Below are 12,404 nucleotides of genomic sequence, written 5' to 3' on the forward strand. Positions count from 1 at the left end.
GATCATTGTGGTTTGTGATTATCAGTTTAAAATATGTAAATAAGAGAACATTTCCATCTTATTTTATATTGTATATACTTTTATTTATATAGATTATATATTTTTAAAAATCTTATGTTCAATAATCATTTAATTAATTGGACTAGGAAACTGTATTTGTCTTGAATAATATGTTATTGAAGATGCTATTAAGAAAGAAGAACTAGCCCTGGCCAGTTTGGCTCAGCGGTTAGAGCGTCCGCCTGTGGTCCGGAGAGACCCGGGTTCGGTTCCCGCTAAGGGCATGTATCTCGGTTGCGGTTTGTCCCCGGCCCTGGTTGGTCGTGAGGGTGGCAGCCACTCGATGTGTCCCTTTCACATCGATGTTTCCCCCTCTCTCTCCCTCCCACTCTATCTGTACAAAAAATGGAAAAATGTCCTCGGATGAGGATAAAAAAAAAAAAAGAAGGAAGAACTAGAATTTGAAATGTATTTTGGAATTTTTCCAAAGGTTTTTCTACTATCGTCATGTTAGTGTAATAGGTTGATGCATCTGACTGCTGCCAACTTAATGGTCATAAACAATTTTTCCTATAATTTAGGCTATTTTTAACTTCCTGAATGTACATACAAACTGGCTAACATGTGGGTGTATTATTGAGATAAATGCCCCAGTAACTAGGAAAGTAGAAAGTGTTAATGTTCATCTTACCAGAGGTGACCCAATCAAGTAGTCAGATGTATAAACTTTAACCTACATTTTTTGTTGCTGTTGAAGTATCATATGCAAAGAAGTGAACTTCCATTGTGACCATTATTGTGTTTGTGAGGCTATTCATTTTGAGATGGCTCCATGTTTTCATCTGCAACAGCTGAGGCCATTCCTTCTAGTCAGACTTCCGCCCCACTTAACAGCCCTTTATTTTGGATTGCCTTCTATTCTTGTTCCATTATTGGGTTTATGAACCCTCACAGAAGAGTGCTTTTCTTACCTTAGACTTGGCAGGGACTTCAGAACTTATCTAATTCAAACTGCTTTTCTCTTTCCTTTCTTATCAGATGATAAAAGTGAGGCCCAGAAACAAGTGACTTTAAGCACATCTAGAACCAGATCACAGAAACTAAATACAGTTCTCTTTTGCTAAAAAGTTACTGTAATTGTGAATTTAGCTTCTTTGGGATACAATAAATTCTCAGTGCTTCTGAGATCTCACATTTCTGTTGTTCAACAATTGTCCAACCCAGTGAGAACAGCAGCTCAGTTACTGGCTAACAGCAGTTATCAACCCATTACCTCTCAGGTTCAATCTACCCTTCAGTGTCTTGCTCTGCTATGATGGACTGGACATTTTGAGCATTTCTCCTTAGTAGTGAGCCTGATTAAGTTTTGTAAATAGAAGGAAGAAAGGGGGTCTTTCTTCTGGTTCGTTGTTTTGCTCTTCTGCTCCTGATACGCTGTCAGCAGTGCTTGTGGCTGGGACATCCGGTGTGTGGGAAGCATGCGGTTCCTCAACAACCTCACAGTGACCTGGGCTGACCACCACATGGCAGCACCTCCCATGCAGACACTAACATACCCAGATTTTATGTCTACCCTTCAAGCATAATATTTCATAAATTAATATGGTGTGAGGCACGTAGCTAGAAATTTTTTATTTATACTTGCTGTGTAGAGCTCAATCCATATTTAAGCTACAGTAACTCTCATTGGTACACTTAAATATCAAACCTATTGATTATCATTCCATCTTACTATTTTTCTTTGAGCCCTTAAAATCCACTAGGGAATATGGTGAGTGGAGGGAGGGGTCACACTTTGGTTTGTGTGAGTCTGGTATTTCAAAAGTATCTTTGTTTCCATTAAGCAGTTTAACTCCTAAAACACCATTAACATAAAGCAGCATGTTATTATACTAAATATTGCCAACATAAGTTCTTCAACTCTATTTTTTAGACCACTCTAAAATAACCTTCAATTGTTCCATCCTACATCTGTCTGTCAAGTCTTTGTGGCAGAAGCAAGCGTGATAGTTTAAAAAATGATCTAACTGCACTATTCTGTTTAAATCTCATTATTTCTATAAATCCTCTATTCTATAACTGCTGACTGTTATTGACTAAATTCTTAAGATACAAGAAAAAGTATCTTTTACTACAAATTCTGGGAAAAACAACAAACAAAACACAAATATTGTAAAAGCAAACTAATTTTATTTGAACAACCTAACTGGAGAGATGGGTAGGTGAACATGTACTGTAACCAGAGGGGAATATTCTATATCAAATTTTAAAACATAATGGCACAACAAGCTAAAAGTTTTTCCCCCCCTAAGAGAGCTATCTGAAAGGAAAAGTGTTTACTACAACATTAACTTGACTCCTGATACTTGAATGTTTGTCTATTCCAATCTTTTTAATACTGAGATCAAATTTAAGCTATGTCTGCATATGAAATAAGTCTTAAGAATGCAACAAAATCTGTTCTCTGATTTTTACCAAATAAAATACTGAAACAGCAATAAATTAAAATTTACACAGGTTCAATAGATATGCCATGCCAGTCATAAATTTTAAGAAAAACAATTGGGAGAAAAGAAAGTATATAAAATAGTTTCAACAACATATAATTTAAATATCATATCAACTCTGGTTTATTATACCAAGTGGTGAAAAATGCTAACTTAAAGTTTTTATTCTCCCCAATCTCCTCCCTTATGGATAGCAACATTTTCTTGAAACCTTTTAAAAAATCCAGTTTGGAACATGATTTTCTTAAACAGGCTTAGATGCTTATGAGAAATTATATATACTTTAACAGCAAAAACAATTTTAGAAATATCTATACAGCAAGTAAAACAACTTTCCTTAAATTTTTATTTTTAGTAAGTTGCAGCAATCTTCTCTAGAAGAATCTTTAGCTTTGAATACAAATACATAAAACCTTTGAAAAGGAGCCCACAATTTCAAAAGAAACTCTGAAATGAAGGTACAAGTAACTGTCTGCTTCTTCATAAAAATACTAGAAATATTTTTACTTTTACTATGCAGAATCAGAGCTTGAAAAATAATCATCTTTCTCTTCTTCATCCAAGGACTCCATAGCATTAGTAAAAAGTTTTCCAATATTAGAGTTTTCTCCTAAGAGTTTAATAAAAAAAAAGATTAATACATTTCTAAAAATAATTTCAATTTCAATGAAAATAACTATAAGAAATAAAAATGGTAGGTCTACCCACTTGAGAGCAGTTAATTTTAGTACCATGTTAATAAAGAGACTACACTATAATAGAACTGAGCTACAAAAGAAAGATATGTGTATTACCTTTGTTAAATGGGGTTCTTCTTCTTGATGTTGGAGTTGAAAACTCATTTTCAACCTACAAGAAGAGTTCATGTTAATAACAAAATGATATCTCCTGTGAAGCCAGCCTCAAACCTAGACAAAATTAAGCATGCTTTATCCCCAGAGTACTTATAACAACACTTAATCACTTTATAATTATTCATGAAATGTCTAATTCTAAGATGAATTTATCTGGGGCAAGAACCATGACTTATTCAGTGTTGTCTCCCACATTACAAACTAATGCAACAGCAGTTAAAGGATAGGCCGTGGGCCTCTGAACGTTGCCAAAACCTACTAAGTACTTATTCCAGAGACAGGTAGGTGAACATGTACTGTAACCAGAGTACTTTTTTTTTTTTTTTTATCCTCACCCGAGGATATTTTTCCATTTTTTTGTACAGATAGAGCGGGAGGGAGAGAGAGGAAGGGAGAGAGAGAGAAACATCGATGTGAAGGGACACATCGAGTGGCTGCCACCCGCACGACCAACCAGGGCCGGGGACAAACTGCAACCGAAGTATGTGCCCTTAGCGGGAACCGAACCCGGGTCTCTCCGGACCCCAGGCCGACGCTCTAACCGCTGAGCCAAACTGGCCAGGGCTGTAACCAGAGTACTTTTAATTCTCTGTAGTTTAAAATCTTGCCTACAGTGGTAATTTTAAACTATTGCCCATAGCTGGTTATCTTTTTAAAAATGAAAAACAATAGAAAAGAAAATATGACAGTATACGCACTATGCTTAGGGAAGTATTTTTGAAAGAAATCTTTGAGATACAAACTCATGTTCATAGACTGTGATGTAAATACTTTTTCTTCCTATGAAATGAGTCAAAACACTATTACATCTTTTAGCTCTCAAAATCATTTGGTGAGATAAACCAATATCATTATGATCCCCAGGTCATACCATACATGAATAAAAAGATTAGAAAGCTCAAGCAGCTTGCTTCACCATAAAGCTGGTACGGGGAGTCAAACCTTGACATCCTAATTTTTTTTTTTATCCTCACCCGAGGACATTTTTCCATTTTTTATTCAGATAGAGCGGGAGGGAGAGAGAGTTAGAGAGAGAGAAACATCGATGTGAAGGGACACATCGAGTGGCTGCCACCCGCACGACCAACCAGGGCCGGGAACAAACTGCAACCGAGGTACGTGCCCTTAGTGGGAACCGAACCCGGGTCTCTCCGGACCGCAGGTGGACGCTCCAACCGCTGAGCCAAACCGGCCAGGGCTGTTTTTTTTAAATTAAATTTTGATACGGATGTTTCTCCTTTTCCCCCCACTGATTCCCCCTTCCCCCTTCCCCCTCCCTCCCACCCTGTCCCCACCTTTGTTGTCCATGTCCATTGTTCATACATACATGCATATAAGTTCTGTAGTTTATCCCTCCTCCCCCTTCAGGGGATTGTTGGTCTGTACCCCACTTCCATGTCTCTGGGACTACTCCGTTCCTCAGACTGTTATGTTCATTATATTCCACAAATAAGTGAGATTGTGTGATATTTGTCCTTCTCTGCTTGGCTTGTTTCACTTAGGATAATACTTTCCAGGTCCCTGCATGCTGTCTCAAGGGATAAGAGATCTTTCTTTCTTAGAGCTGCATAGTACTCCATTGTGTATATGTACCACAGCTTTTTTATCCATTCGTCTACTGGACATCCTAATTTTGAACACTAAATCCATTGCTCTTTCTATCTTTGCACATTAGGCAAAGTATTAATCTATGAAAAAATGGGGCTAAATCACAAAGATTCTATAGTTTGGTGGCTCAAATTATAATCCATTTAGAAAAACAGCAGTACTTAAGATTATGTCAGAAAAACAGAGAAATACGTTTTTAATAGGAAGGGCCCTTTTGCATATATCCAATGCACTTTTTCTCATTTTGCAGAGCACAGTGGACTAGGGTCTTGCTAGTACTTATCATGGTCCATGGATCAGCAACAGGGGCATCACCTGGAGGTTGTTAGAAATGCAGAAAAAATCTCAAATGTACTGAATCAGAATCTAGGGTTCAATAAGATCCCTAGGTAACTCCCAAGCACATTTAAGTTTGAGGAACTCTGTCAAGGCAACCCTACTATGTTAAGGTGATTCCTGGTCCAACAAACCAAAATTTCATGTTCATAAGAAATGCGAGACAATGAAGGGGGAATCTGAGAAACACCACGAAGGACTCTGCCTACATCTTCAGTTATGGACTGGGGTTTCTTTTGGAGAATTTAGTTTCCAGGCTGACTTTAAACCAAGCTCCACAGAGATATCATTGCCTGTGGATAAGTGGAGCCCACCCGTAAAGATGGGATGTGATAAGTAATCCCAATGTTTACTTTAGAGACTCGGAGGGAATTTTACTCTGGCAAGTGTACAATATAAATATTTCCACATGGGTGAGGGAGGAAGCGGTGGCTGTTACTTGGTAAGAAGGAATACACCTACAGGGTATATTCCATAAACTATTATTTTCTAAGATTAGCTGTTGACTTTGAGGAAATTTGAGGCAAGTCAGCTTTCCATGTACAAGTTAGCTTGTACATTTATCTGGATATAAATCAGCCAAAGTAAAATCAAACTAAAAATTAATTCAAGAGGATACAGGATTCTCTTAATTTCTTATCAAACGGATGTAGATCACCATTAAGGCAACTTTAAGTTAAAATTTCTTTTGTGAATACATTGTAAATCTTCACCTACATGTTAAGACCTATAAGTTAAGTAGATGAATCTGAAAAAAAAAATTAAAACCGTTTTGAAGCTGCATGGAATTTGATAAAGTTTCTTTTCTATGACAATCATAAATTCCTCAATCACCAAACAGATATGCTTTTGTGCCTTGCCTGAAATGTCCTTTCCTGACCTGTACATACTTTCCCCACCCTACCTGACTCTTTGAAAGAAAATTTTTACTATTCTCACTTTCCTCAAATGCTTTAGTCTATCACTTGCCATCTGTCATTTATAGCACTTATAGCACTTATGTACTTACCTCACAACATCATAAACTCCCACAATTTGCCATATATCATAGTTGTTCAGTAGATACACATTGAATAAATCTGGTGTGGAGAATAGAAATACTTACTGTTTTTTTCTTGATATTGCCCCAGACAATGCCACCTTTATTTTTATGTTGTTTTTGCATGTGAAAAACATATTTATCACAATCATTCCTGTTTGAATACAAAATAATTACAAAGTCAACATTAACCACCATATTTTATTCCACAGATTGAACAGCAACTGACAAAATTAAGATGTTTTCAATGTTTAAAAAGTGCATTTTCTCCAACATTTAAAAAGAGAAAATGGCGTACCCAGGGAGATGGACAAAAAGCTTTAAACATGTAAAGGGAATGGAAATACCAAATAATATTCTAGGAAATTATAGTCTTGTGCTTATTGTTCATTATCCCATTTCTGCTCTTTCCAACTGCTGCTTTTCCAAAATTCACTAAGACTGCTTATTCCTGAATTCCCTTGTTATACCTTTTGCTTCTTTTATCCTGGTCACCTCCTTCCCTAAATCCAGATTGAATCTTAAAGTTGATACTTTAAGGATACACATGGTGATGGGAAAACCCTTAATTAATTTATAGCTTACAACTGTGCTGAGTCTTCAGTTCAGCACACAGCCTTTTATTTCTACATAGGTACATCTTTCTAACATTCCCCATACCAACTATGAAGTGTTTTTCATTTCTTTTTACCTTATCTCTTATTCTTCTCATTTTAGCAAATAGGCTTAACTCATAATTTGCAGATGAAAATTGAAGCCAAACACTGGTTGTTTTCATTTTCCCCTACAATTCCTAGTCTTTTTTTTTTTTACAGTAAATATCAGCTGAATACCAATTCTAATTCTTTCTCTTGACTCCAAGGTCGTATGTGATCGATTATCCTTTTCATTTATGGCTATTTAGGAGCAACTGTAAATATGGTACGACATGTAAAAATTCATAAATGTGTGACTGTATTAAGATATAATGTGTACCACAATCTTGCATATCACCCAAAACAAAATACAGATTTAATGCAATCCCCATTAAAAACCTAATGACATTTTTAAAAAAATACAACAAAAAAATCAGATTTGTATGGAACCACAAAAGACCCCAAATAGCCAAAGCAATCCTGAGAAAAAAAAGAAGCCAGAGGTATCACAGTACCTGATTTCAACAATAATGAAAACAGCATGGTATTGGCCCCCAAAAAAGCAGACACAGACCAATGAAACAGAATTGAGAGCCCAGAAATAAAACCATATGTATACGGGCAAAAAATTTTGACAAAGAAGCCAAAAACACACAATGTAGAAAAGAAAGCCTCTTCAACAATGGTGCTGGGAAAACTGGAAAGCCACATTACAAAAAATGAAACTAGGCTAGTCTGTTCCCATGTACAAAAAATTAACTCAAAATGGATCAGACCCAAATATAGGATCTGAGCCAATAAATTACATAGAAGAAAACATGTACTAAACTTACGGACTTTGGTCATAGAAAACATTTTATGAACTTGACCTTAAAGGCAAGGGAAGCAAAGGCAAAAATAAATGAATCGGACTATATCAAACTAAAAAGCTTCTGCACAGCAAAAGAAACCAACAACAAAACAAAAAGGCAACCAACCGAAGGGGAGAGTATATTTGCAAACAGCAGCTCAGCAACCCCCCCCCCACCTCAAAAAAACCAATCCAATTAAAAAATGGGCAGATGTCCGGCCGGTGTGGCTCAGTGGTTGAGCATTGAAGAGGTCACCAGTTTGATTCCTGGTCAGGACACATGCTCAGGTTGTGGGCCTGATCCCCCGTGGGGGGTATGCAGGAGGCAGCCAGTTGATGTTCTCTCTCATCAATGTTTCTCTCCCTCCTCACTTCCTCTCTCTCTAAAATCAGTAAAGGAGAAAAAAAAAAAGGGTAGACCTGAACAGACACCTCTCCCAAGAAGACATACAAATGGCCAACAGATATAGAAAAGATGTTCAACTTTACTAGCTATTAGGAAGTAGCAAATCGAAACTACAATGAGATATCACCTTACACCATTAGACCGTCTATTCTCAACAACACAAGTAATAAGTCTTGGAGTGATTACAGAGAAAAGAAACCCTCATTCACTGCTGGTGGAAATGTAAACTGGTACAGCCACTATGGAAAACAGTTTTGAGGTTTCTCAAAAAATTAAGAATAGAAATGGGGGTGGAGGGAGGAGGCAGAACTAAAAAAAATAAAGAATAGAGTAACCATATGTCCCAGCAATCCCTCTCCTGGATATCTACCAGAAAATTTCGAGAACATTTACTTGCAAAGATATATGCACCCCTATTATCACTGCAGCGTTATTCACGGTGGCCAAAACACAGAAACAACCTAAGTGTTCTTTGATAGATGACTGGATAAAGATGTGGTACATATATACTATGAAATACTACTCAGCCATAAGAAAAGATGAAATTCAGCCATTTGCGACAACATGGATGTTGAGAATATCGTGCTAAGCAAAATAAGTCAGTCAGAAAAAGCTAAGAATCATATGATTTCACTCATGTGGAATATAAAACTGAAACTCATAGACACAGACAACAGTATGGTGATTACCAGGGGGAAAGAGGTTGGGGAAGGGTAAAGGGGACCACATTTATGGTGATGTTAGATCTGAATTTGGGAGGTGGGCACACAATGCAATGTACAGATCATGTAGCATAGAAATCTACACTTGAAACCTATATGATCTTATTAACCAATGTCACTCCAATAAATTAAAAATAAAAGATTGAAAAAAAAGATGTATCATGCACCACAAATATTGTTGCACAGCAAGTGAATAAGTCTAGGCAGTTGTTCAGGATCAGTGTTACATGAGTCTTGTCCTGTACAAAGGGATCACATCTGAATGCTAAAAAATGTTTCATTATTTATTTATTTTTCTTTATTGATTTTAGAGAGAGGAAGGGAGAGGGAAAGAGAGATAGAAACATTAATGAGAGAGAACACTGACTGGTTGCCTCCTGCATGCCCCCCACTGGGGATTGGGCCACAACCTGGGCATGTGCCGATGCTCAATCACTGAGCAACACCAGCTGAGCTTTTTTCTTATTTTAAAAAATGAGTTTCCTAGTCCTCCTTCACAATCTCTTGACTTGAACCAGTTCTAGGTGACTCCCTTTTTTATAAGAGTTTTAAAAAATGAAATAATTTGCCCAGCTGGTGTGGTTCAGTGGTTGAGCACTGACCCATGCACCAAGAGGTTGCTAGTTTGATTCCTGATCAGGGTACATGCCCAGGTTGTGGGCCAAGAATCCAGTGGGGGGCATGCGAGAGGCAAACAATCGATGTTCTCTCTCGTCAGTGTTTCTATATCTCTCCATCATGTTCTCTGTAAGAAAAAATGTACTTTTTCCTTTATTGTAAAAATGATAACCACAACCCACATCAGAGTAATTCTGTAACTTTGAGATAACAGCTAGTGATATTTATGGTCAAGAAATTTCCTTTTTCTTATGAATATGTGTTATATAAATTGGGATCACACTGGGTGTAGTTTTATTTCTTAGCTTTTAAAAACTTTTACCTATTGAACATTATTCTGTCATTAAAAGTTCTTGAAGGCATGATTTTTAATTATTACATATTATTATTCTATTATATGGACAAATCCTAATTTCTTTTTCTTTTTTTTACTCCTCACGGGGGGATATTTTTACATTTATCTTCAGACAGAGTGGGATGGAGGGAGAGAGAGAGAGAAACATTGTTGTGAGAGAGACACATCAAGTGGTTGACCCCAGCCGGGGCCAGGGATGAACTGCAATTGAGATACATGCCCCTGGCGGAATCGAACCTGGGACTCTGGTCCGCAGGCCGACACTCCAACAGCTGAGCCCAAACGGCCAGGGCCAAATCCTTATTTCTTCACTTTTGTTAGTATTGGACATTGAGGTCAATTCTAAATTTTCAGTATTTCACTGTTATGTACATCTTTGCTCATATCAATGTATATATGCACTTGCCTAAATCTCTTTTCTTAGAACTGATTAAATACCTTTTTTACTTTTAATTCTCACGTGAGGTTATTTTTTTAAAACTTGATTTCAGAGCCTGGCTGGTGTGGCGCAGTCGGGGGCATCCAGGGGGCAAACTATATTGATGCTTCTCTCTCGCATTGATGTTTCTGTCTCTCTCCCTCTCCCTTCCTCTCTCTAAAAAAAAAAAAAGAAAATCAATAAAAAACATTTAAAAAAATTGTCTAAAACAAAAATTGATTTCAGAGAGTGAGGAGAGGAGGGAGAGAGAGAAACATTATAGGTTGCTTCCCGTACATGCCCCGACTGACAGAACCTAAGACCTGGGAACACAGCGACTAGGAATCGAGCCTGAGACCCATCTGTGTACAGGATGATGCTCCAACCAACTGAGCCACACTGGCCAGGACAGAACTCACTAATGAAATTCAAGGGCCAAAGGAATGAATATTTTAAAGCTGTTCATTTGGCCAAAGCGATTAACACAAATTTTGTCCAAAATGATCCTCTCAATCTACTTTCATCTGCACTAAATACTAAATAAAAAAATAATTTGTGGATTGCTAGGGGAAAAATTGTTTTTGTTAAATAAATGCAAATCAAAATTCCACCAAGCTTCATGAGAATACTGAAGACTATATTTTGAGTCATTATCATCTGGCTTCTGCTCCTCACACCCCATGGAAGTTGTTCTTACTACAGCAGCATTGTCCTGATTAACTGTCAAATGTAATAGCCTATTTTGAGGCTTCCTTATCACTTTCCATCTTTTCTCTGTGACATTTTACTGTAGGCCACCCCTATTTTTCTTAATTTCATTTATATTTCAGATAGTTCCTATATTCACATAGTTCAAAATTCAACATCTCCCGAGATATCTTAGTTCTTCTCCCTAGGGATCATCAATGTCTTCAGTCTCTTATGTATCCTTTCAGAGATATTTAATTAAATAAAGCAATTATGTACAAGCATAAACCTATACACACATACATCACACCTATATACATAATGGCAACACAATTCAATGTAATTTTTTTCACTTACTATATTGTGGACATTTATCGTAATAGTACATAAAGAACTTCATTAATTTTCTATAGCTATATAATGTACCAAAAGTTATTTGATTAGTCCTTTATTGATAGACATTTGAGCTGTTTTCAGTCTTTTGCCATAATAAACAATACTGCGAGGAATAAATTGAACATTCACAATTGTAGAAGTAGGACTGCTGGATTAAAGAGCACGTGCATTTATAACTTTGATATATATTGACAAACTGCTGCTTGCAGAGATTGAACCAATTAACCTTCTTGCTAATAATTTATGAGAATGGCTTTCCTTTTTTGTAGGAGGGAAATTAGCCTTTTTCCTGTGATGAGTTCCATGTACTCTTTTTTTCAAATTGTCTTTAAAAAAAATAAAACTTATTGGGATGATATGGGTTAATATAAGATTATATAGGTTTCAAGTGGTCATTATAATATATTGTCTATATACTGTATTGTGTGCTCACCTCCCAAAGTTTAGTCTCCTCTGGTCGCCATATATTTGACCCCACTACCCACTCTGGTAACCGCCATACTGCTGTCTGTGTCCCTGAGTTTTTTTGTTTTGTTTATTCGTCTGTTGCTTTCTGTTTTATATCCCACATGATTGAAATCATGATTCTTGTCCTTTTCTGATTTATTTTGCTGAGTAGGATACTCAAGATCAATCCATGTTAACACAAATGGCAGGATTTCATCTTTTCTTATGACTGAATACTATTCCATTGTATATATATATACCACATCTTCTTTATCCAAGCATGCATCAAAGGACCCCTGGGTTATGTCCATGTCCTGGCTACCATGAATAATGCTATAGTGAATATAGCAGTACCTGTATATTGACAAATAAATATTTTTCAATTTGGGGGGTAGATAAAATGAAGAGGGTTTGCTGGGTCATGCAGTAGCTCTATTCTTAACTTTCTGAGGAACCTCCAAACTGTTTTCCATAATAGCTATACTGATTTATATTCTCACCAGCAGTGTATGAAGGTTCCATTTTT

The 12,404-nt window shown here is 36.8% G+C and overlaps 1 protein-coding gene across 5 annotated transcripts in view; it reads right to left on the reverse strand.

The window, feature by feature from the left end:
• Positions 1 to 2,868: 2,868 nt before the first annotated feature.
• Positions 2,869 to 12,404, reverse strand: part of MIS18BP1 (MIS18 binding protein 1) — a 48,716-nt gene continuing 39,180 nt past the window's right edge. For 4 of the 5 annotated variants that reach the window (XM_036274771.1, XM_036274780.1, XM_036274757.1 and 1 more), the window contains exons 15-17: positions 6,411 to 6,498; positions 3,302 to 3,356; positions 2,869 to 3,117 (exon numbers count right to left, since the gene is read on the reverse strand). In XM_036274771.1, coding sequence (XP_036130664.1) covers positions 3,020 to 3,117; positions 3,302 to 3,356; positions 6,411 to 6,498 — 241 coding nt within the window. In that variant the 3' untranslated portion in view covers positions 2,869 to 3,019. The remainder of the gene's footprint in view (positions 3,118 to 3,301; positions 3,357 to 6,410; positions 6,499 to 12,404) is intronic. The other variant, XM_036274790.1, reaches the window with a different exon arrangement.

This window comes from Molossus molossus, unplaced genomic scaffold, assembly GCF_014108415.1.
Source record: "Molossus molossus isolate mMolMol1 unplaced genomic scaffold, mMolMol1.p scaffold_m16_p_1, whole genome shotgun sequence".
Lineage (NCBI taxonomy): Eukaryota > Metazoa > Chordata > Mammalia > Chiroptera > Molossidae > Molossus > Molossus molossus.